The sequence below is a fragment of the Anser cygnoides genome, chromosome 2 (genome assembly GCF_040182565.1).
Source record: "Anser cygnoides isolate HZ-2024a breed goose chromosome 2, Taihu_goose_T2T_genome, whole genome shotgun sequence".
Classification (NCBI taxonomy): domain Eukaryota; kingdom Metazoa; phylum Chordata; class Aves; order Anseriformes; family Anatidae; genus Anser; species Anser cygnoides.
In genome coordinates, this window is record NC_089874.1 from 142,499,827 (window position 1) to 142,526,488 (window position 26,662).

Genomic DNA, 26,662 nt, shown 5'->3' on the forward strand with positions numbered 1-26,662 from the left:
CGGGGGCCCCGCGTCCCGTCCTGCGAGGCTGCGGCCGGCCCGGCCCATCCGGTCACATGCAGGAAGGAGGAGGGAAGGAGCCGGGCGGCGCGGCGCCATGCGGGTCAAGGTGCTGAGCCGCAACCCCGACGACTATGTCCGGGAGACGAAGCTGGACCTGCAGCGCGGTGAGCAGCACCCCCCCCCCCGGTCCCCTTGCCTCCCCCCCCTCCCCGGACCTCTTCTCCCCACCCGGTGCCCTGCTCCCTCCCCAGCGTGGGCCTCTGAGGCGGAGGCAACGATCTCCTGAGCCCGGCCCGGCAGCACCGTGAAGCCCCGGGGCTCGCCGCTGCCCCCCGGCCGCTCGCCCGGTGCCCCCCCGGGCCGCCCCCGGTGCCGTCCCCTCGCTGCGCCGCCGACAAAATGGCGGCGGCCGCCCGCGGCCCGTGAGCCGGGCTGGCCGCGCTCCTCCCCGCCGGGCTCCCCTCTGGCGTGGTGGTTTCGGTTTTTTCTCCGTAGTGGCAGTAACACGGTTTGTAAAATCGCCACCCTTTGTCAGGAGGAGCAGGAGTGAGTCTCGGCTGCGCTATATCAGGCTGGGTTTTGAGGACAGGGGACCTATGGTATTTTAAACTCTGCGTACATTGTTATGAGATTGATTTAGAGGCAGGGGGCTGTGCTGTGTGAAGGGGTGTCGTAACTGGCACTTTATTGTTATTTATTTACTTATAACATGGAAAAAGATTATTAAAGTTACCGACTGGGACATCTGAATACATGTTACCTGTCGTACGAGGACAGGCTGAGAGAGCTGGGCCTATTTGGCCAGGAAGAGAGAAGACCGAGGGGAGACCCCATCAGTGTGTATAAATACCTGAGGGAGGGTGTCAAGAGGATGGATCTGGTCTCTTTTCAGTTGTGCCCAGAGACAGGATGAGAGGCAATGGGCACAAACTGAAGCACAGGAGGTGCCGGCTCAATATGAGGGGGCACTTCTTTACTGTGAGGGTGACAGAGCACTGGGACAGGTTGCCCAGAGTGGCTGTGGAGTCTCCTTACCTGGAGCTATCCAAAACCCACCCGGAGGCCATCCTGCGCAATGTGCTCTAGGTGACCCTGCTTGGCACGGGGTCGGACTAGATGGCCTTCGGAGGTCTCTTCCGACCTCAGCCCTTCTGTGATCTTTATTTTCCAAGCATGATTTGTATGTAAGTTGTTGAATCAAATTCTCTGTCATGTTGCAGAGTGATATCCAGCTCCTTTTCATCAGAGATTTTAGAGGTCTTAATATACTTTGGAGATCAGCAGACTGAACTAAGTATTAAGTCTCGATGATTGATCTGTTGACAGTTGCTTTGCTGAGTTTTCAACCCTCTTGCATAAAACAGAACAGTGGTGACAGAAGCCAGGAGCACCATGTCAATATCCTCTATCTTTCTCATTTTATTGTAAGGTATTATCTACAGACAGATGCAGAGAGACCCTTGCTTGATACATGTAAAAATCTCAGTGTCACAGAAAATTCTCCACAGCAAGAAAATCAACGAGAAAAGCTTTCTAGTTCAGTTCACCTTGACCTACATTTCACATTATGGGTTTCTAATGTCTGTGTTACTCTTACTGCAGTTCCAAGAAACTATGACCCCGTATTGCATCCGTTTGAGGTTCCACGAGAGTACACCAGAGCTCTGAATGCAACAAAGCTAGAACGTGTGTTTGCAAAACCTTTTCTAAGCTCACTTGATGGCCACAGAGATGGAGTTAATTGCATGGCCAAACATCCAAAGAGTTTGTCTACAGTACTGTCTGGAGCGTGTGATGGAGAGGTAAGCTGCAGTTTTAAACCACAATAAAAAAAAAAGTCCCTTTCTTCCTTCTTTTTCTTTTTTAAGTGCACCCTAGTTACCTTTCTTTTGTGTTTTTGTTGAGCTACGATATCATATTCTGTTCAAATGTGATCTTCTCTCAGAAGGTGCAGCTTACCCAGTTTGGGAGAGTGTTTCTCAAACTTCAGGTTGTGACCTCCCAGCACACAGAGGGTTTCAAAAAGCTTTAGGCAGCAGCTTTAGCTGTGAGAAGGGGATTTAACAATTCCTCGGGATGGAGCAGTGAATGTGAATATTTGCAGTCCATAATGATTGCTTTTTGCTGTTCCACACCCCCTCCAAAGAAGGTGAACTGCTGCAGAGTTAGAAGATAATGTGAAGTCAGATGAGCTAGGAGGAAGGGGCATGCAGTCAAAACCTTTGTGGAATAATAATTTAGCATATTGAAAAAAATGCTAATCCTATATTTGTTTGTAATATTTTAGATAAATATTAAAAATTGCAAGTAAGGTTACTCTAATTGGAGTCATTTGCATAAAAAAATATACTTGTCTTCTCTGTCCTCTTACCAATACCTTCTTCATTTGATAACATTTGTATATTTTAAAGGTGTCTTCTTGGTTCCTACTTGCTTTTTGCTTTTTATAGAACGTACACGTCATGTTAGTTGTGGAGACTAACCTTTTCAAAGAGGAGAGGAATAAATTTATATGAAACATTGGACTGATTTCTTATACACTGGTAGAGCAACTAAAGTATGGGGTACTAACAATACATACAAATGTAAAAATTGAGCTTCTCCATTACTTTTTTTTTTAATTATTATTGAATGGGCCAAAATACTTTGAAACAGAAACCTCTACAAGAGGTGGACATCATTATAAAATTGAATAGAGCAACTGGAATGAGAACATCCTCGTGGTTACAAAGGTTATTTCCTTGTGCTTTTCTCTTTGAAGGGGTGTTTTTTGCTAAAAGATAACAGCAATGATACAATTTTAGCAAGAATTCTAGTTGAAAAATAGGGGAATGGAAGAATAAGGTAGGTGTACAGCTTGGGTGGGAGGATGGGGTGAAAAGCAAAGAGCTGCACTTTAAAAAAATTTTTGTGAAGAAGGGAATAAATAAGTTTTAATGTTATAAAATCTGGCCAGTGTTCAAGCCAGCTACACCATTTTGTTACAGCATATGTTATCTCTTGTACTTATAAAACTTAATTAAATAACTACAGAATACTTTTCCATTTTTAACAGGTTAGAATTTGGAACTTGACCAAACGACAATGTATTCGTACTTTACAAGCCCATGAAGGCTTTGTTCGAGGCATGTGTGCTCGTTTCTGTGGTACATCATTCTTTACTGTAAGTATAGTGTCTCTCCTTAATACAGTCTAACAATGCAGAGTGCCTATTCACCATTTGTTTTCCAGTGAGCAACTTATATTTAAATACTGCATAGCAGAGAATAAGTTATTTTAGAATTTGAACTAATTTATTCAATATGTCTGTGAACCTAACAATTCTGTTTCTGATTAAAATACTTTCAGTGTTGTGATATGGATGTTGTTCAAGACTATGGAAAAGATAATTACCAGATTATTGCTAAAGGAGCCATTTAATTAGAATTTGAGTAGTCTAGTTTTCATTAAAGAAGCAGGTAATTATGTTTGTTGAACAATTAGATAGGCTAAGTTCATTGGAAGACATGGAAATGGTTACTTCTCTGAATATTTCTGTAGCTTGTGGTGAAAGATAACCTGATCTATTCAAGATGCCTTTGGTTTTTGGTTGAGTAATTATGTTCAATAAGGTGATGTTAATAAGACTTTATTCATTTGTATCAACCACAACTAATTCAGTTGCATGTAAGCTGTTTGGAAGTAGTATGTCTTCCTGTTTGCACTAGAACAATTCTAAGATAACAAAATAAAAAGAATTGCTTTTAAGACTAGTGTACTGGGGTTTTGCATCTTTTGAGCTCAACATAAGGGAAATCACCCACCTTCTCCCACAAGAGCTATTTTAATTGCTATATATTTATTTTTCCTGAAGTAGATACCAGGTCATGAGGACAGTAGTTACAATGCTGGGAAAGTCTCAGCAGAAAATTCCAAATGACTCCAAATCAGAATCCCTTTTTGACAATCTCTCTACCTGGGAATTGAGAGAGGGGAAGAAGAGAAGTAGTGCTATCAGGAGAGGAAGTTAAGCATGCATAGCTAACTTATTTTTACAGTCTGTTTCCTTGATCCAGATCACTGTACAGCCACGCAAAAGCTTGTGCTGGCATAATACAAGAGGTAGCATGGGATGAGGCACAGGTAATTGGAGCAACTGAGGTGGACTGACTTTTAGCAGTTTACATGCTCATTAAATTACTTCCAGAAGATAAAGTGGAGTTTAAGGTGCCATCTGATTAAGAATCACAAAATGTAACCTAAAATAAGCAGTCACTTTACAGCTTACCTTTTTTTTTCCTTTCAACCCTGGTAGTATCTCTGGAGAATATCCAAAGTGACAACTAGATGAGAGACTTTTTTTTGCCAATGTTTAGACAAACCTTTGTTTAAATCAAACTTAGCATAAAATTCTACATGTGAAGATCCCATTCAAGCAAAATTTGTTTAAATATAGCCAGATATAAAGATGCTGGAGCAAAGTGTGCAGATATGAGTGTCCTTGGCTCTGGAAATAAATCAGCAGGGTATACTGTTGCGTCTTCATCCTAGCCAAGCACCCATACAGCCTCTTGCCTGTTTTTTCCCACTCCACAGCGGTAGGATTGGGAAGAAAATAGAAGAACAGAAGTGAAAAAACTCATGAGTTAAGATAAAAACAGTTGAATAGGTGCAAGAAAGAGGGGGGAAAAAAAAAGCAAAACCAATCAAACAAGCAACAAAAAGGAAATCACTTATCTACTTCCACAAGCAGACAGTCTCTGAGCAGCAGTTACCTTGGAAGCCAACACCCGTCTCCTCTTTTCATCTTCCTCTACCCCAGTTTTTATTGCTGAACGCAATGTTTTGTGGTATGCAGTACACCTCTGGCCAATTCAGGTCAGCCGCCTGCGTCTCCTCCCAGTCTCTTGCCCACCCCTAGCCTAGTTGTGGATGGGGGTGTCAGGCATGACAACCGACAGTGGGCAACCAGAGGGAGCATAGACACTGTGCAGACAATAGCCAAAACGTTGGTGCTGTCAGCACTGTTCTTGCTACAGATCCAAAGCACAGCACCATATGGGTTGCTGTGAAGAATGTTAACTCCATCCCAACCAGACCACGTACCTCTACTTTGTCAGTTTCTATTGAAATAACGCAACAAGGAGAACTAATCTGCTACTTGGAGGCATAAAGAGAGCACTTTACTTTTGTATATATTGTAGCCTTTAGAAAGGCTGCCTGTATTTGCAAAAATGACTGGTAAAGAAGAGGGAATATATTTTTGTAAAACCATACGTGCTTTCTCCACTGTTTCCAGGTTGGTGATGACAAAACTGTGAAGCAATGGAAAATGGAGAGCCCGGCATATGGAGAAGAAGAAGAACCAATTCATACAATTCTTGGAAAGGTAGTAAATCTAAGTGCTGATTTCCCACTTTTCTTCTTTTGAGTTAAATTTGAACCAATTCTTATGTGGTTTTTGGAGGAGAGAGAAATAGGTTGATATCACAGTTGTTACCACACTGTGTTGTAAGGTGACGGCATCAAATTTTATAATGGCGCTTTAAGAGTATCTCCAAGTTTTTATTATATTTATTTTACATGTAACTAGGAAGGAATATCTCAAGTGCCATCAGAGGGTGCTTAGATCTGTCTATACTAATCATCCCATTTCTCGGAACTCGTCAGATCTTACTGTTGTCTGTTTCCCTTCATCTGTTGTCAATGCTTAGTCTTCATTAAATAACTTTATTTTCATGCCATACCTCACAGCCATTCAATACAAAATTTTGACTTTACATTTTAATCTACTTTTGTCAGAAATAAATATACTTCAGCACTTTGAGCTGATGGCAAGCTTACTTTAAGAAAACTGAATTTTTTTTATAAGTAGATATCTTGAAACCCTTTAATTATTTGTATGTGTAGGAGATACTTTTCGCTTCCTAATTGAAAATTAACTGTACCCATAAAATTCTCATTTGCTTTAAAGTTGGCCATACTTTGTAAATGGGCTTGTAATGCCAACTCCATTAGAAATTAACAAGAAATGCACGCATGCATATTAAATGAGCACACAGGAAAAAATGCAGAAAGCCACCCTATTGTGTAAATGTACATCTAATTAGACTTGGTTTCCAGCAGCAGTGGTGACTTGGTTCTCAGTAATGTAAATAAATAAAAACATGAGAGGTGTGATATGTAATGATCTGTTGATTTTTGTTATTGTTGTTGTATAATAGAACACACTTAGGCATTTATTTATACATTTGGTTTTGTAAATTTTCTTTTTTTCTTTCTTTTTTTTTTCCTTTAAAGACAGTGTATACAGGAATTGATCACCACTGGAAAGAAGCTGTTTTTGCCACTTGCGGCCAGCAAGTGGACATCTGGGATGAGCAAAGGACCAGTCCCATGTGTTCATTGACATGGGGTTTTGATAGCATAAGCAGTGTAAAATTTAATCCTATTGAGGTATTTTTTTGTTATGTATTGGAAATCAGTGTTTTTTCTTAATCAGTATAAGATCTAAACTCTGTTAACATTGTCTTTAACTGCTTTTTCCAAATGTAAATTTTGTTAAATGTTTTCACATAATATGTAGGGGGTTGTATACATATATTTTACGGCAATATTTCCCTAAAAAATAGTACCATATATTTGCATCCCTTTATCTTTTGTTTCTGTTAATGGGGGAGAGCAGAAAGAAAATTAGGGCAGTCTTTGTTCTGCCCACAGCAATACATATCCTGTACCTCAATTATATCATGTTATATGATGTAGCAGTTGTGTGGCTGTGGAGCTCTCATCTGTGGCAGTACTTATTGCTTGTGGCAGCAGCTTCTCCCCCTCTTCGTGGCAGAACAACCACATCTGATCTGCTCTTCTCCAGCAGTTCCTGTATAGCTCTTGGGTGGGCTGTGTTGGTAGATGAAGCGCAGAGAAAGTGCTTGTTACTTGTAGAGAGGACTGTGTGGATTCTGAATTTTACTGGGAAAGTTATTTGAAGTGTTTTTGCTTATTAATTAGCTACACATAAAGAACAATTAATGTATTTTCTTAATTGGAAAAGAAACTGCTATTTGACTACCAGCGTAGTGAAATAGTTTAGATATCTAATGTAAGCTGTTGACTATGCTCTAAAAATCTTTATAACGTACGCTGATTATTTATGTATTTATTTATTTAGACATACCTTTTGGGAAGCTGTGCTTCTGACAGAAATATTGTGCTGTATGATATGAGACAATCAACTCCATTAAAGAAGGTAATTTATGACTTTAATTTTTAACAGAAGGTTATGGCAGTAATAATTAATATGTAAATAGTCTTAAGTGTTGATGAAGATACAGAAGGGGAAGCTCTGAACAACCGAGTTTTCATCATCTTTAATTTTGAGTCTTTTAACTCTGTTTGAATTAATTTTGAATTCTAAACCAGAGTTAGAAGGGCCTTTTTCTGCATTCAGGCGGGCTGTCATGCTCACTCTGTTATAATTCTTGATAAAGTGCCTGATCTGACAGCAATTTCACAATAAGAACTTTATGTTCTTGTATTGCATTGTGTCTCTGTGTGTGTGATTTTTATTTTTTTCTCCTTGCTTGGAGGAAACAAGGTAATTTCTAAGGCATTTCGTTTCTACCAGTGGAGAGCCTTGCTCTGCCTTTAAAAGGGTGTTTTTCTTTCACGTGGAGGTAAATCCTTCCCTATGCACCTAGTGTAAACATTTCAGAACTCCTTTGCAGTGAAATCAAAATTGTATTTATATGTATGGAATTGTACCAGTGACATGGAGATCCTTGTTAATCTTTAACAAAATGTATGTGTCGATTCAAAACAAGAAACCAGTAATTTATATGGAAATATTAACCTGGATCAACTGCTGTATTTTTGAACCCCATAGCTATCTTTACAATTTTTCTTCTTAAAATACAATATTATGGCTCGTGACTATACTCTCAGTATCCTTCTGGATGTTACATACTGTCTGTAATGAAGGTGCTCTAATATACACTAGAACATTATAACGGTCTTTCACGTGGTTATAAAATAGGAATGTTGTTGGCATAACAGTGTTTCTTTCTTTCTCTTCCTGTGCCCCAATAATTTTTAGTGAAGTTTCATTTGGGCCACAGAGAAAGTACTTTAAAAAATTGTCAGTAATGCCAGCTGGAGACCTGAGTGTCAACACAGCCAGTGCTATAGATCTGCAGTTACAAGTTAAAGGGATGTAGTTCGAGCATTTGTGAACTAAGTTTGTCTAACACTGTGATGTTACTTATATGCTATATATATAAAAGTATATATATGTGCACATATATACCCATAATGTATATAATAGGTGTATGTAAGTATATATATCTCATGTATAACTAGTAAGCACCATGCTTAGGCATGTTTCCTGCCATAAGAGTGTAACTGATGAGTGCTTGCTTGCATCTGTGGATGCAGTAGCTTCTGTCGGGTTCCTGATGGGGTGGGAATGATTCCCCTGTGGAGGAAAAGGTTTATGCCTGTTTCTGCTTTGAGAGCAAAGAGCTCTGTAACTCCCAAGAGAAGGATGTCCCTTATAGAGGCACCTTGCCTACGTAGTTCCTGGCACTGCTGTTTTCTGCATAATAGGTCAGCAAAACAGGTTGCACACTATCGTGAATTTGGAACTCAACAGGGGTTGAGTCCATTTCCTAATGGAAATAAGAGTACAACTTTCCACATCTTGAAGCAGTAGCTCTCTTGCCCAGTTTTTCTGCCGATGAAGTCTTATTCAACAGGCTTATGTTTCAAAGAGGAACAAATAAGATGGTGAGATGCTCCATAAATAGGAAATCATTAATTATCATTAATGGTAGGATGAAGGGGAGCACTCCTCTTGTGTAACAAGAGGAAGACATTTATTAGGTGGTAGAGTGCTTGGAAACTGAAAGACATGCTTGTGTAACCTGTAGGATCACAGAAGGAAAGAACTTGGGACATTTTAAAGATAGACTTTCACATTTAAAGAGCTTATGGAAACTGTGTTATCCATTGCCAGAAATAGTAACAATCTGAGATGTTCACCTCAATCAAAAGCCTTGTAGATAGTAAAGGACAGATTAATTACTTGGGTGGTCTGGTTTTGTGTTGAAGTAATCTCAAAATCTCCAGGCTCTTTCTTAGCAAGTGCTTACAGTTAAATAAAACAAGGTAGCCAAGTCTTGGGAACTTAACGTATTTGTGATGTCTTAACAGGGGCTTTTTCCTAAGAAATGACTAACCATATCTACAGTTGATTAAAAAGAGTTTCAGAAGATGGTTCCTGCTACAAGTTTAGATAGTTCTGAAATGCTCCTACCATCTTCACAGTGACTTAAATTACTTCCAGCCCAGGTTGCCATACATATCTGTTACTGAATGTAATGCTAGAACTGTACAGGCACTGTTTTCATTCAAAATGCCACTGCTGCAATAAACTCAATGCTTTAAGTTTGGGTGGAGGAATTACGAAGCAATATGTGGAGCACGAACTTTGACCAAACCTGACCCCTTTTGAGAAGAAGCTGGATTTTCCAGCAATATTAGGTCTACTTTGTGTTATGATTTAAAATATTTATTTTACATATAATGTGTTTCAGTTAGTGTTTTACTCATTTTGCAATGCCTAGAAAACTTGAACTGAGAAGATTAAAGAACTCTTCTTGATCGTTAGCTTCAAATATATATATATATATATATATATACACACACAATATATACACACAAGGTTTATAATTAGAAAAACAATACTGGAATCGGAGTAAACTGTAGTTGTCACACTACTGTAAACACAGGGCCCTTCAGTGGCCTATCCTTGCAGTAAAGTCACTTTTTAAAATAGAAAGCAGTTCACACATCTGATGATTACATTCTGTTCTGGGTGCATGTAATTTCTGAAAATGAGCGGTATTTTGCAGTGCAGACTTCATCTCATGTTGAGTAGAATAATGTCATGTAGGAAATGAGGATTTATGGAGAATGAGAGTCGTGAGACTATGCACACACTTATAAAGTCACGATCCAAATCTTTTTGTGGGGATTCAGTAGGGGTCATCACTACTAACTTGCTTTGAAATTCTATTTTTTTAAAATCATGAACACAATCATACAATTATATTTTGTTGTATGCCTACATATTTATGGTGTTTGGTATAGTGAAGTGAGAACAGAAATGAGTTTGGAGTACCATAGCATAAAATAGACAAATTTCAGAATTTTCAAGTAGGATTATGGCTGGCCTGCATTGTTATGGAAAATGTGCAGGTTGTTAGTAAGTTGAAATTATTCCTGACACAAAGTAGACGTATACCGTACGGGAGTTCTTTTTAAATTTTGAAAGCTCCTTCAAGACTCAGCAGAAGCCAAAGCTGATGTGTCATACCAGGCGCCACATCACCTCCTCCTGCCCCACAGTGGCCCAGCAATCATTGCCTCCTTCAAGGTGGAGGCATCCAGCATGCAGCTGCTGGAGAGCTCTTTCCAAATCCACTGTTCTCTGGTGGAAGGGTGTTGTTAGTCAGTCGTCAGCTGCACTACTCCTGCTTCAAGCCAAGGCAACCTCTTTGCAGTCATCTGCTTAAATAGCAGCAAGTAAGTCTTACCAGTCTGTAGCAGGTAACTCACAGCTAATACAGTGACAGTGGGGAGTAAATTCCAACAGAGTAACTGCTGCACACGTTGCGTGACACTTCAATGAGAAATGGCACCTGGTCTGGAGAATTCAGGAGCTGCAATTTTAGAGATAAAATAAGGAAGGGATAGCAATAACTGGGAGGACAACAGAATGTTATAATCACTTCGCAGATTCCAGATCATAGCATTGCTTAATGACCGTATCCTTTGAAATAACCATTTAATTGGGCATGTTTGTTTGTACAGCACTTAACTGAAGTTTTCTGTGAATACAATGGAGTGAAATTCTTATGATGATCCCAGTTTAAACGAACAATAAGAAGGACTTGCTTCCAAGATGATTTATAGAAGAAAATTTAATCGCAGTGTAGCATGAAGCAATGGGCATGTGATGAGAGCTAGGGTGTCTCAGTTCCAGTTGTAACACTGATAAGTAAACATTTATGTCGCTATTGCTCTACCATAATTCTGTATCTAGAAAGTGTTTGTTTGTCTCCATGATATAAGAAGCTTTGAAATATAGCCAGTATTTTATTGTCTGCAACAAGGTAGCAATGTGTGAATATCTTCCAGGTTATCTTGAACATGAGGACAAATACGCTGTGTTGGAACCCCATGGAAGCTTTCATTTTTACTGCAGCAAATGAAGATTACAAGTAAGTGTGATCCTGCTTTTTGATAATCCTGATCATGTTATGTTTTATTTTCTGTATCTTAGTGATTTATCGTCATGTTAAAATGACTTAAAAAAATATATATAAAAATAAAAATAGCGGTAGACTGCCTCTTTCAGTACCGGAGTGGGGTGGGGTGTGGAAGCACTCTAATTTACAAAAAATGCAGTTAAGTCTATGCAAGCATAGTTTACAATAGGACCTGGAAACTAAATAATATTGCCAGTCCGAGGCAATATAAGTATTTATTTTCTTACCAGCTCATGAGAAGCTTGATATATTGTACTGATCAGCTATTTTGATGAGAACGTTTCTTAAAATTAATCTTTTGTGAAACAATTCCAAAGACTGCAGTACTTATCCTTTCAGCATCTCACAGCAGTATTTTACTTTTGGGCAACAGTATTCATGTGAATAGCTAATCTGATATTGAAAAAGCTGTCTCTTCAAAACTAGGCCACTGCAAAATGTGCTCCATATCCTTGTTTCCAGGAAGTCAGTGATCTAACAATAGATCACTGCTTTCTTCTGGAACACAGGGATTTTATCGCTTATCTTAAAGCTGTTTTTCCAAGGAAATAGAATCTGGCCCAGACCTTGAAAATGGGTGTTGTATATAATGTACTGCTTTTCACATTTTTGGTTATGGCATAGTAAGGCTACCTAGTCTGTTTATGTCATTTTTTCCCTGCACTAAACTGAAATTGCTAGCTCTTACTGTAAGGGGCAATTCCCTTCTTGCAAACTAAAACAATTAATGAGTGCAATGGCAAATGTACAAATCAACAATATGCCTGAAGTGTTAGCTAATTACATAGAGTAGCAGTTTTGAATGTGATGTTAGCATACTTTTTCTTGGGGAATTCAGAAGGAAAAGGAATAGTTGCCAACAAGCAATTGAGTAAAAGACATTGAATTAATTCCAGCTATGCATTCATCTGCAGCAAGGAGGGTGAGGAGCCTGCTGATAAATTACAAGTTTTTAATACAGTAGTTCTACTAAATAGCATACTTAAATCTGGTTTCGTTAAATGCTTTGTCTTTAAATCGTCTTGGTTTATTGGCACGGAGCAAATTAATGATCTGCGCAGTTATTGGGCCTTGGTATGTGTCAGTAGGTTGTTGATTCTAAGGAGTATGGGTAGGCATCACCTGTTCTTCCCAAGCTCTGAAGTGCTTAAGAGCTAACCAGCTGAGGTCCAGCAGCTGTGTTAATATTTAATGTAAGGCTTTTCTACAGACAGTGCAGTTCTGCTCTGCTTAAGAAGTATCTCTGTGTGTTGAAGGACAAGCATTACTTGGACTCTACAGAGTCACTGGTTGCCTGGTATAAAGACCATCAGGCTGTAGGAAAGGGTGATAAACAAATGGGAACTTCACAGTAGACTTTGAATTACTTGGAGATCCCATTATGGGAAGATGTAGAAACCTTGCAGAACTGAGAGTGTTGCCCTAATGAGAATAAGTGATTCAGAGATGCTTGTTCAGGTTATATACTTACATCTGAAGACAGTGTGGTTGTTGGAGAAACAGGTCAGTCAATGACCCAAAAACAGATGCTGAAGGGAGTGGTGGAGACCTACCTGTTCTTTGGGAGTGAACAAGAAACCTGGGTCCTGTTCAATAACTAAATCCTCTGTTTAGTAAACTTTTTTCAGCCTCTAAGCACTACATCATTCTTACCTTTCGTGTGAAGTATTTAGTTGTCACCTGATAATTATTTCCTGATGTTATTTCACTTCAACACCTTTTACCTTTCATGTGTTACTTGCAGTTTTAAAGAATTCCCTCTGCAGTGTGATCTATCTTCAAGTATGATTTGTGTATGATTAAAGTAGCAAAAATGTGCTATTCACTTACAAGTGGTTCAGATATTAAGCTGTTCATATGTTTATTTTAAAGCTTATATACTTTTGATATGCGCTTCCTTTCATCGCCTGTCATGGTGCATATGGATCACGTGTCTGCTGTTCTTGATGTGGATTATTCACCCACGGGGAAAGAATTTGTCTCTGCCAGCTTTGATAAGTCTGTCCGCATTTTTCCTGTGGACAAAGGCCACAGCAGGTGAGTGATTTTACACCTCTCTCTCTTGCTCTCCTGCATCCCAGTGACCTCCCTCTCTAGGCCTCAAAATTCTTAATCGTTCCCATCTTCGTTGAGGCATTCACTTTCTGTGAATATCGAAGTCTTATTCTGTATGTACCTCGAGATTGACAGGTCAGGTAATCAACTGGTAATTCTGGAGAATGTGGTAGTGTAGAACTTGTGTTTAACAAATAACAGTGCTGATGCAATTTTGAATTAAAATTAAGGTGGGGTCTTCTCGATACAATGTTTTATTTGTCTTTTTAATGCAAAGGTATCCAGAATGGAGGCTGTGTTCCTAAAGAAGCATTGTTTATGGGTTGTTTGTTTCCTTTTTTATGGTGTGATACCACCTCTTGTATACGTCTGGGTTTTAGCTTTTCCCCTGTTAATAATCTGCAAATTCACACTTCTGTTATGGCAGCATGGTTTCCTTGACATGATTGCTTTCCAACAAGATGCAGTATCAGTTTTGAATTACTGTCCTTATGCATACTCGCTTGTGTTTTACCAAGATAAATCCTATATTCTTCCCCTGTCTGTGTATCTTTAGTGTTTTTAGGTCACCTTGTACTGTATGTGTCACCACCGAAGTTTGCAGGCCTTAGAATATTGTAGAGCTTGGTTTTCTGGGACTAGCTTCATCCTATACGGATGATTAGTAAAGACATCCCATGAAAAGCACTGTTAGTGTGGGTTTCTGAGGATCAGTCCGGGACATTTTGGTGATCCTATTCAGTGCACTTTATTACTTTTTGTTCATGCTGTGTTAGTCAGGTTTTGAGTCATGTGACAATGCTTTGAATACAATTCAGTTTGAATTAGTTTCTCATGTAAGATTTCATAAGGCACTGTATTAAATATTTTGCTGAGGTTCAGATTGGATCTACTGCGTCTCCATTACTATTATTATTTTGTTTTTCAATTTGATGAAAATCAAAGCAAGTTATCAGGCCTGTCTGGTATCATTTGTTCTTCGTAAAACTACCTTCATTATTCTCTGTCAGACTTTTTTTTTTTTCTTTATTAACTTTACTTTTTCTTTTAGTTGCCTTCTGCTGTCCCCCCCCCTCCACCAAAAATTGTGACTAGTTTAAGTCTGAGGTGGTTGGGGGGGGGGTTGAGGAATATTTAATACTGATTGGGGGAGGAATATATTTTTGTTACTGTTCAATATAGTTATGTGTGCATTATTCAGCATGTCTGTATGCTGCTATACCTGTTTAGGGACTGAGAAGGGTTGTTTCTATTTTCTTTCATAGCTAATCTACAAGTAGTTCTACTTTTTTTTCTTGTTTTGTAATAGTATTTTAAATATAATCAGGTATTCCATCTCTTTTGTTGTTTTTTTGTTGTTTCTTTTTACTTTTTTTTCCCCAATTCTTGTATTATTAAACACCATGGTTCACATCTCTTGATTTCCACGGATTTTCCTTTCTCTGGAATGTTCGTAAAAGTGGTGCTAGGCAAAGTTAAAGCACATCATTGAAGGGAAGTGAGCAGACCCCATAATGCGACAGTAGAAGAGTAAAAGGCTTTATTCCCCATTACAGCAGATTGTTGATAAGGAAGGCATTTTTCCATTTTGCTCTCTTTTGCTCCCCTTTCTATTTTGCTCCTTTTTCTCTTTTTCTCTCTTTGTAGTTGCTGTAAATGTAGTGAGGAAGAGCCTTACAAGTGAAGAACTTAGCCACTTATAAGCTGACTAGGGCGTTCTGGGATACTTAAAATTCTTTAAAAGCTGGACTTATTCAGAGCTGCATAGTTGAAATGAATCCTGTGGAATAAAGAGAGGTCTCCAAGTAGAAGATCTGATCCCTGTTGGAAAGCTGAGGACACTTGAGTGTATCTTTAAATAAGGATCCTGACTGTGTTCCAGTTAACTCAGACTTCTGATCTCTCGCCAATTCGAACAACTCCTAACTTCCATTGCTTTCTGTTTTATTTTAAAAAGAAGCTTAAGTTTAGAAATTGAGTAGCCATAAGAAATAAGATCTATTATGAAGTTGATTTAGATTCTATAAATTCTTGGTAAGTGGAACCAAATGTCTGTGTGAGGTTTTTTAAATGACATAACCAGGTTATATGGCCATCTTCTTTTGTGTGTTTCCTTTCCTGGAGAATGGTAGTTGATAACTGGTGGTGACAGCAACGGGAGAGACAAAGGCTGAAAATTCAGAGTAAGGAAAGGTAAAATACTTAGTTCCCCAAAGGTGTGTGGAGAAAAGTCTGTTACTGAGCCAACTAGTAAAATGAAATTAATACAGAAATGCTTCTGAAAACATGTATGTACTTACACAGTATCAAACGTTAATGTCAGCAAAACCTGATGTGAGCAGTGATGTTTTCAGAAGGTTCTTGTGCTCAGTCTTTCACTTTGTTGTTTTTGTAGAGTATCACTTGAGTGTGAATTAAAGTGGTGGTTAAGCTTATTTAAGGTAGTCTATTGATTACGTTTGTTTTTCTTGCAACTCCCCACAGGCTCAACCACAATCTAGTTTTTCATGGCTCTTGAATAGTCATTGTTTCTGTATTTCCTTTCTGTTACTACTTGGATTTTACTTGTAAAAGTAACTGAGTAGAAGAAAGAGAAAGGTCTCTTAGCTGCACTGTATGACAGCTAAGACATGACCCCTACGCAAAAGGGGTAGGTACAAAAAGAATCAAAAACATACAGATTTTGCCTTGAACGGAAAACTTTCTGCTATTTCAAAGGTAATGTAGGAAAGGTGATAATAAAGTAAAAAAAGTAAAAATTAAAAAACATTTTTCTTCACTTTAGGGAGGTCTATCACACAAAGCGAATGCAGCATGTCATCACTGTAAAATGGACTTCAGATAGCAAATATATTCTGTGTGGCTCAGATGAGATGAATATCCGTCTGTGGAAGGCTAATGCTTCTGAGAAACTGGGAGTGGTAAGATACGTTTTGTTATCACAAGGCGGTGCTTGGTGGTTTTTGTTTTTTGCTATTACAACTGGTTAGTCTGTTCAACTTCTAAACACTTGTTTCTAAAGGGAAAATGTAAAATTGTAGTTTGACGTTTGCATTTAATTTGAAAACTAACATACAATAATACAGCTCATTGCATTTACCGTGGCATTTAGTAAGATTACATGCCTTTGTATTGCTATACAGGTTTTTGTGTGTTTTTTTTTTTTCTTGTTTAATTTTAACAATAATCACCACTACTAACTAAACCAGAGTTTTCTATCTTGGTGCTACAGGTGAGTAGTCATCCCTCTGTACTAGCAAAAAAGCACTAACTTCTAGTTCTAGAAGCTAGCCATACACAAGTGATTCTACTGAAGCTTAGGGTTACTACTTTTAAAAAATTTTAACTGAGTGGATCAAGTTTAGTGCATTCTGTGGTAAGCGTATGCATTGTAAAATAGATTACTTGCACCAATGCATATCAGAGGTTGTCATTAAACTATGTAACTCTCAAATATCAAGTGGTCAAGCTAGTCTGAAGTCCTTTTAATTCAGTGTTTTCACTTTGGTTGAAGCCTTCCTAGTAGGAGCAGACATCAGTCTAATGAATGCATGTCTTTTTCAGTAACACTTGTTCAAATGATTATATATAGATAAAACCAAAATGTTCTATTGCAGTTAGCAGTTACATGTATTCATCTGCACAGCTGTATTAAAGCATTGAGTAACTTTGGAGAATGAATTTGACACTTTGTCCTCTGGGAGTAGTCCCTTTACGTAGCTTCACGTTGTTAGGGTACCTTGGAGGTGCTTACATGGCTCTTTCTGAGCCCATCAGAAAAAGCAGAATTGTCGAACAATTCTTGGAGGAATTCCTGCTTGATCTTGGGAAGGAGTGAGGGGGGAGGAAAGGGAAGCCGTAAGTCAGGGAAGAACATCGTACTGTTACAGGGACGGATCTATTCCGTAGTTGTGGCTGGGGCTGCTCGAGGTGAAGCTCCATCAGTGATAGCTCCTGCATAGAGGGGGGTGGGCTGGGGCTGGCGGGAGTACTGGGGCTGCAGCGTGGAGCAGGAAGGTTCGTGGGCTGTTGTGCTCTGTGAAGGGCTGCATGTGGAGCAGCACTCCTAAAACAACACGCTTATCTTTAGCCATGACTCACCGTAGGTATTCAGGAGCCCCGTTATCTTTCCCATCCTTGCTGTTCAGCTATATTTTTTCTATAGCCTGTACAATGTGTGTGGTTACAAACTCTTATTTAGGTTGAATTTCTTTAATGGACTAACTCTTCTATTGTGTTTAGGATGTTATTTTTTTCCTGTTTTGAACTGATCCTTCGGATTTTTCCAACTTGAGCTTCAGTAAAACCTTTAACACACAAATATCAGCCCCATACTTGCTAATTCCAAGGACTCTGCGATGTTCATTACAGGCTTTACTTTTTGATTTAAATTTTATGTTAAATTTACTCAAACAGTGCAGTATTGGGCAGTATTGTTACGTGTTTTCCTGTTGGCGTATCCATAGTCTCACAGGAAGACCCTTTTCATCTGGTTTTACAGTATTAGCTGAAATTTTCTGTCCTTATTAACTATCTTCGTGCTCGGTACAGAAGGACCGTTCTGTCTCTCTAACATGCTGTTCCAGAACAGAATCATCTGTGGTATTTCTGACATGCGCCTTTGTTCTGTACCCTTTTTGTGAAGGACAAGTGATTAAGAAGAATGTCAAAACCATGATTTTCACATAGAATGATAGTTAGTATTTTAAAGTACGTTACGTTGACTACTAGGTGGTAATGGCTCCTTTTTTATGAAAGAGGAAGGATGCTTTGCTCTGGGTAGTAACTGGGAAAACCAACACAACGTCACAGGAATGTTACGTACCAGAAGGACTACTTAGCTATTGTTCCAGTATTCAAGATGTAGAGTGGTAAGTTACCTTCTGCTCTTTTCTGTGGTATTTACATCAGTGACAACTGGCAATAGGTGGGTCTGGAAAAGGCACTATCAGTTACGACTTTCTGGTACTGGGTATGTTCTGCACATTAACAGTCTTGTGTTCCTTGACCTGACAGTGAATCCTACACAAAATACCCTGTGTTTATGTTTTTAAGCACACCATTCCTGCTTGACGTGCCTCTTGGGGGCTGTGCAGAGGATTCAGTTCTGCTACTAAGGGATCATAGGGATACAGTTTTCACAGCATCTCCTGGAAAGAGTCCAGCGGAGGGCCACAAAGATGATACGGGGCCTGGAGCATCTTCCCTATGAGGAAAGGCTGAGAGACCTGGGTCTGTTCAGCCTGGAGAAAAGATGACTGAGAGGGGATCTCATCAATGTGTATGAATACCTGAGGAGTGGGAGACAGAGGGATTTGGCCAACCTCTTTTCAGTGGTTTGTGGGGACAGGACAAGGGGCAATGGCCACAAAATGGATCACAGGAAGTTCCGCACCAACATGAGAAATAACTTCGTCACGGTGAGGATGAGGGAGCACTGGAACAGGCTGCCCAGGGAGGTTGTGGGGTCTCCTTCTCTGGAGATATTCAAGGCCCATCTGAACACCTACCTGGGCAGCCTGCTCTAAGGAGCCTGCTTTGGCAGGGGGTTGGACCTGATGATCTCTTGAGGTCCCTTCCAACCCCTACAATTCTGTGATTCTGTGTTTCTGGCAAAGATCTTCAGCCACCAATTCCCAAGAAGACTAAGTCAATAGTTACCTTGAACCTGTAGGTCAAGTGGCATGTTACATTGTATTGTTTGGTTTTTTGTTTTTTTTTAAATCAGAAATGAAAACTCATCCTGTCATTAAGAATACACAGCTTGTCACCTTCCAATATCAAGAGGCATTTTAAGACAGCAAAGCTATTTAGAAATATGGGAAGAACTTAAAAAGGACAGTGAATTATGTAGAAAAACTGCTGTCGTTTCACATGGGTGACACTAATGAACTTGCGAAGAATTATGTTATAATAAGAAGAGAGAGTGTTTCACAGCCCTGTATCTTGTGTGGAAATATGTTCAATCACGATGTTGTTGAAGCCTTGAATTTAGCAAGACGCAGAATATGAATATTAAATTAGTAACTGTCCAGAGCTGATAGAGTTGCTATAAAAGATTTTGGAAGCACTATGAAATTTTATTTTATGTGTTTAGGGAATAATTGCTACAAGGACTTCGGGTGGAACCTTCACAGCTTATCCCATTCTTGGATATATCTTGGGAATGTCACGTGGATGCAGGCAGCTGTGCTAATCCTTGCTCCATCCAACTTGGTAGTTCCTGTAGTTCCTGCAGTTTTTAATGTTGCAAGTGTTAATGGCTGTTTATCAGATTCCGCTGCTTTTCTTTAGCACCTGCTCTTTTTTTTTTTTTTTTTTTTTGAGGACTGGCGTTCTTATCTTCATAGACATGTGCTAGCTCATTTTATAAAAGTCCGGTTCTCCCATAGTCTGTGGCTATTTTTTGAACATTTTGAATATTCAAAGCTGAACACTCAGTAATTCTGTCGGAAGTGTCAGAATGTGTCTTAAATGCTTAGTCGCTTGGTCTGCTATTTTTCTTAGCTGAGAAGATTTGATTGAATGACTCATCCAAAGGTCACTGTATTTCTGATATAATGCCAACATCTTGTAATACATTGTATTTAAGATGGATATTTTGGGGGTGGGGGTGGGTAGCAAAAGAAAAGTGGTAATCCAACATTTTTATTTTTTCTTTTTCGGTCACTTAGTCTTGTTTTCAGCATTGCCGGGATCCAAGGAAGTTAGGCTGAATACAGTATTTAGGTTGTGACTGATGAACACTTATCCAGTTGGAGAGTTGTACTTTCTGAACTGTGGCTACCCCAGCAGTCATCAGTTCTGACATGCATGTTTCTTTTGGTTTTTAATGTATTTGGCACTGCAGTCATTATTTAAAATCAGTGAAACATTAAAGGAAGAATCAACGTCTGGAGGAGCCAGAGGCATGCTGTGTCTCCACTCACTGGCAGTTAAGTCTGCATGGGTTTTATGTAGGGGCAACAAAACCCAAATCTTTCTGTTGGCTCTACTGCAGGAGTTGTTTTAAAATAATTTGCAATGTTTAGTTTTTTTTAATAAAATCTAATGTATTTTTTGCCAGTAACAGTCTGAAGGTAAATAGGACTTCACAGGTTTTATTTTTAAGGCAGTAAACATCTATCTAGCTCTGCGTGTCCTGAAATGAAAGACCCAATTACAGAAGAGTTTTTTAAGATACTCCAGACTGTTTAAATACTGTACTTTATGGACTTGACGTGTACCTGAACTTGGCATGTTAAATATATGTGAAGCTTTTGTACTTGGGGATTTCTGAAAAGGGGCGTGCCTTTGGATTGGAGAAAAAAGGGAAAAGAGCCTTGTCTGAGGGAAAAGGCTGGAAAAGCAGTAATAGAGTAAATTTCAGTTAATAATATAGAATTCATATAATTAGTACAAAGAAAGGGAGAGATTTTTTTTTAATCATAGTGAAAGCAATGAACCATCAGTAAAACCTGAAGGTGCAGTGTTCTTCAGTGTGCTGACATGTCAGAAAAGTCCTGCACCTGCAATTTTTTTTTTGTAGTGCGTGTGAATGTCAGTAACATTACTTCTGTGACTAACAGCAGCAAAATTTGGCTCTGTTACCTTTCCAAAGTAGCTAAGGATCAGGCAGAGCGCCGGACAATTGAGGAAGAAAGTTTCATGCTTGTGAATGATTTGTGTCTCAGTAAGTGTAAAGCTGGTGTGAGAAGTGGGTGTAACAGAGTTGGAACATCAGTTTTCTGCTTTCCTACAAGGTGCAGAAATGGCTTTTGAGTAAGAACCGAAAAAGACTGGAGAAAGTGCAATTACAAGTCTCGGTGTTGATCTAGCGAAGTGCATCAAAACTGTCGAAGTAATTGTAGATCCTTTCAGTCTCCTCCTAGTGCACAGTCCCATTGTGCGAGATGAGGCTGATAACAAGCAGCACCAGGTACTGAGTGACACGGCATTCTTCTCAGTGATCTGCCGATTGTGATTCAGTGCACACGTAGCTTCATCCCTTTAGCTACGATTTTGTGCTCTCCGCTTCTACATCACCTTTCTTTTTTGTTGTCCGTTTAGATGTAAAGAATCTGTAAGTTTTTGATTCCAGGAAATAACAAGTAATAAACTTAATGGCAATAAATTTAGAAGAATGTTTTCATCAAAGCAGTGGAAAAATTTTAAACACAAGCTACAGTGTAGAAAATTGCTGGGATATGTTTGTATTCTAAAAATATGTTGCATCTGTGCTCTGTCTGCCCTAACCTAGAAGGGCAGCCTGGAGAGGGTTGATAAACAGCCATTTCGTATTCCCGTGCTGAATTAGAGGAGTCTAGTAGTGAGTGGGATAAAGTGCTACAGATGCAGCCCACTTCAAAAGGAGTACGGTTTCTGAAAGGTGATTGTAGCTCTTCAGTCAGGGCTCCAGAAAAATGCTTACCTTCCTTCTGCCTGGGGGTGTGCGAAATAACTCGCCTATAGCATCTGGAGGGAGGAAAGAGGCATAGGCAGTTCTTAAGGACGCATCTTCCTCTTGCTAACAACTTGCATTTTAGGGTTATTTTCCCCGTTTTTCACTCTAGGTACTGGCTGTGTAGTAGAGCTGTTGTACTGGCACCAATCAATTACTTTTCTACCACGTGATTTCTGTTTTCCTCGTGTAGGAAGGAAGTTCCACATTCACGTTAGGATGTATGGAGAAAGGGTCAAACATCATCTCTGAGCACGTCTTTCACTCATGATGTCACGTAAATCCAAATTTTTTACACTGTAGAGTGTTCTGGTCCCCGTAAATGAAATCTCGAGTCCTGCTAACCAGCGCTGTGTTTATGGCATCTTCCTCAGCCCAAAGCAGTACGGGAAGCTGGTCTCCGCAGCTGTCTGGGGTGACCTTTGTAGCATGACTTGCAAGAAAGAAATTGGAATTCAGTACTTTATTGCAGTTCGCTTTCTTGGCTATCTGGTATTTTTGGTAAATAGAAACTTGTCATTAATACACTTTTTCCCTCCCCCATCATATAGAGGCACAGCCTGGCATATGGGGCATCGGTGTTTGGTGGTTGGATGAGAAGGCACCAGCTACGTGCCCTTCTAGAAGCTGCATGGCACATGAAAAGGGAATGAGACTCAAACATAACCACCATCTAATCTATATTAATTTTTTAAATAAGATGTCCTGGGTGTATCTTTAATTTACAGATTCACCTCTTGTCTGTAGAATCATCAAGGTTACGCTAAATCAGCAGCAATTTGCTCTTCTTAAATTAAAGAAAAATCATTGCATTTAATTAAAATAAAAGCTCTTTAATTTGGATTGTGTTGGCAGTTTTCTGCAGAGTGGGAACACCTGGGATTTATTGAGAAAGAACCATCTATTCAGGCTGGCTCACTAGAGTAAATTTCACTAAAAAGGAGATAGTTTTATTGGGTTAGGAGTGTAGAATTTACTCACTTGCAGTTTGAGAGGTTATGATAAATATAAGTAAAGCAGACGGATTTAATTTTGTGAACGCAATGGTGTGGGCAAACAGAGGTTAAGAATACTGTGTGTATTGGGTGCCTGAAATAAGATTTTTGTGAGTGATGAGCAGCTCCACATTTTGTACCTGGAGAAACCTCTTTCATATGGTTTATGTTTACCTGCTTTCAGACCATTTTTGGTCATTTTTTTGACCAAAATTGTCTGAGTATGATAAACATTTTCAGAATTTATGAAATATTATAACAGAAATCACTTCTAAAGGTAACCTCCGGAGTGGAGAAGAAATAGCCAACTGCTGATTTCAAAGGCAAAAAAAAAGTGTGCTTTGTAAAGTAGGTGAGATTTCCAGATTTCTGTAATAAAGTGTGTGTGTGTCTGTCTGAAACAAGGGGTCTGTTTTCTGTTTAGAAAGTAAGGAATTAGTGAAACTGAGCCAGTTGCAAAGATGAATTAATAGAAGTTGTCTGAACTGTTTTGTCTTGAAGGTTTTATGAACAGTTAATAGTGGATTAAATAAATGGAGGAAGGTAAAATACACTATATAACTCCAGTCTTTTTGGAGGGGGGGGTAGGAAGGGGATGATAGGATGTAGATACGTTGCTATAAAAAAAAAAAAAACACACAAAGTGGTTTGGGGTATAGAGGACTTTTTTTTTTTTTTTTTTCCCTTCTCCATGAATATTCACTTGCTGCTTTAGTTAAATTCTGAAAGCACTCTAGATTAAAATGCAGCTGAAATTCCCAGAGACCACACAAATCCAAAGACATAGATACTGCTGTTCCTCGTGAAGCAGTGCATGCTTTAAACAGAAACAAAGCACACACAAATTTTCCTCGTGATAAACAGGGACTAGGACCAAAAGAAACATGCCTAGTTGAAAAACTACTTTCTAAGTTAGCTGTAAGGAAGAGACGTCTCTCAGTTTCAGCGTTGTTAATGGTGTCTCGGATATAATGGTAAACATGGATGAAATTTATGTCCTTTCGTGATAGTACTATTTCACCTTTATTTCACGTGTTTGTGACACTGTGATATTTTTAGCTGCATGATGAAAGCTGGAACTCCCTGTGTGCCATATAGGCAAGCTAATACTTGAAATCTCATATGTACAATGTGCTTCCTAATGGATCAAGGTGCTGGATAAGATTTAGGCCACGTAAAGAGCTGTCTGTAAAGCAGTTCATGAAGACAATTCATTTATAGCATTTGTACTAATACTGACTAGTGACTAAAATGCCTGCAAATCTTTAACAGCGGAAGTTGATCATCAGCATTGGTTAGGAGAGCAAGCGGATTGATCAAAGAGGTTTTACTGTCTGCCAAAGTTCAGCGTTTGTAGAGAAACTGTAGAGAAAATCCTGACAGTTAAGTCCCTGTTCTTTTATAACACGCTTGTCTGTGTTATTTTCCTTGTAGCTTGCACCACGAGAGAAGGCAGCTATGAACTACAATCAGAAGCTGAAGGAGAAGTTCCAGCATCACCCGCAGATCAAACGCATAGCTCGGCACCGTCACTTGCCTAAAAGTATATTCTGCCAGATCAAGGAACAGCGTATCATGAGAGAAGCTCGTCGGCGAAAGTATGTCTTCCTCCTCCATCTTCTTGTCTTTGTATTAATAAAATGCATCGCTGCAGTGCTGTGGTAGCAACGTATGGGAATGTTAGAGCTACAGGGTGTGGGAGGAACGAGTATGAGCTACTTCTAACATCTGAAAAGTGATCATGAACTGCTGGATGGATTAACCTTTGGTTATAAAAAAAAAAGGGGGAGACAGGTGCCAGTATCAACAAGGACACTGGCTGCTTCCCAAAAATGTGCTGAAGAAACAGGATTGAGTATCATGTTGGAAAGAGCCACAGTGCTCCGTTACGTGTGACATGATGCAACACTGCAACAGAAACAGAACGGCCTGTTTGAGGTGTGGGTTATTGGGGTTTTTTAATGCAAACTCCAGGACGAGCGTTTTCAGTCACCTGGATCGCTGTCATGTTGGAATATTGGAGCAGAAGGTGGCATACTTTGCTGTAGCCATGAAATTAACAATAAAAACAAAAAGTAGTGGGTTTTAGTCAACTTTCTCAGCTACCTACAAATCTGAGCAGCAAATTCTGCTAACGTGAAAACGAAGAAAGCTGTGCTCCCAAGAAAAGAGTCAGTTGGAAGCTATTCTGAGTTAGCCAATTTTAAAGATACTTTTTGAAGGGACAATCCTCCTGCTCAAAGGAGGAAATGTGTTGGTTTTGGCTAATAAAAGCTAAGCAATTCTTAAATTATTATTATTTTTTTAATTTCAAGTAGTTTCTTAAGGAGGAAGCTGATATTTGTTAACTCTTTGTGATGACTACTGAACTGTATTTTTCTGCTTTCTGTTTCTAGGGAATTGAATCGTCGCAAGCACAGCAAACCAGGATCTGTGCCATTGGTGTCAGAGAAGAAGAAACACATTGTAGCAGTAGTGCAATAATTGTCTTCACTTGTACAAAATCAAGACTGTTAAAAGTTGCTGATATTAATAATGACAGTTGAATAAATATCTTTTTTAGCTTATTTAAAATTTGTATAATCTGGATGAAAGGTGTCACAAGTTACATAAAACCCAAAAACTTCTTTATATGAGACTTATTGTAAGCCTCATATTTGAAGTTTGCATTACAAAAATAAAAGTTTTACAATTCTCAAGGTACTTGTAGCCCAAAGTTCTTTGTTGCTGCTGTTGTCTGGGAAATGCTTTGCTTCTCCTCCAGTGGGATGAACTTAGCTTTTACTGGCAATATTGGTGAGGTGCTCAGACAACTGTTCTGGAATTCAACTGGGCTTTTTTGGCGGAAGCCTTCTCCTGCAGAAATGAGAGATACTAAATTACCATAAACATTGCTTAGTGTTTTCCATAAAAAAGTTTTTTTTCCAGCCTTTGTACTACTTTGCAGTCGGTAACTGCCCTTCCTCCTGTCCCTTGAGTTTATGCACAAAAGATAACTTATGAACACAATTAGAATAAACTTCCTATTTTAACTTTTTTGTTTGCTTTAAACTCTGGAAATACCATTTTGAGTGCTTCTAGTACAGTTTAGGCAAGATTCCTGGATCATCGTGGCAAAATTACGGATTTTTGGTTATAAGAGGCCATAATGTATCTTTTACTCTCTGGATCACATACCTTATGGGGCAATGCAGGAAGAGAAGCAGATCTGAAGAGCATAAGTAAGTAGGATGACGAGAAGCAGTAGAACAGATCAGGGAATAGCCTAATGCTGGCTGTATGCCTCCTGTACTAACACAGTGCTCTCTGTGCCAAATACACTTCATTTCCTTCCTGAAACATTGAGAAAATTGACGGAGAACGTGCGGTCCAAAGTATGGCTTGTGAAACAGCTGTAGTCAAGTCCTGAGCAATTTGCAAAACCAGACTAATATTCTGGAATTTGATTAAAATTTTCCAGCCTTGGCTGTTTCAGTTGAGTTTGTAGTTTGTTGTTGATTTACCGAGTCCTGTTAACCTTTGGTGTGAACAAGCCCTGCCACCTGACGTTGGTGCAAAATTCTGAACGTAGCTCGAGAGTTTTCAGTCCTGAAGTGAAGTTGGTCACAACATGTGATGGTATCAGTGTGGAGCTCCACTGCGTGGTAGAGGCATGACCAAAGCATCTCTTCGTGTTCAAAGACCTTTCTGCACTATTGGTTTCAGGCAGGCCCCCAAGTGGAGCAACTCGAAGGATCAAGGTTGGTTAAACTGTTGCTAGAGAGATTGTAATGGCATTGTACAGAAAAAAAAAGAAATTGTAAAGGTAGCAGAGCACTCGGAGGCCTCACATGTTAGTGTATTTTGATATGAATTCCTTT

At 39.2% G+C, this 26,662-nt stretch overlaps 1 protein-coding gene across 1 annotated transcript; it reads left to right on the forward strand.

Moving 5' to 3' along the window:
- Positions 1 to 35: 35 nt before the first annotated feature.
- DCAF13 (DDB1 and CUL4 associated factor 13) lies at positions 36 to 25,505 on the forward strand. The gene is made up of 11 exons (XM_066990645.1): positions 36 to 167; positions 1,606 to 1,805; positions 3,059 to 3,166; positions 5,282 to 5,371; positions 6,283 to 6,438; positions 7,154 to 7,231; positions 11,182 to 11,264; positions 13,185 to 13,349; positions 16,153 to 16,288; positions 24,237 to 24,400; positions 25,199 to 25,505. Exons 1-11 carry the CDS (start codon positions 98 to 100, stop codon positions 25,284 to 25,286), a joined length of 1,338 nt encoding a protein of 445 aa, XP_066846746.1. The 5' UTR covers positions 36 to 97; the 3' UTR covers positions 25,287 to 25,505.
- The last annotated feature ends 1,157 nt before the right edge of the window (positions 25,506 to 26,662 follow it).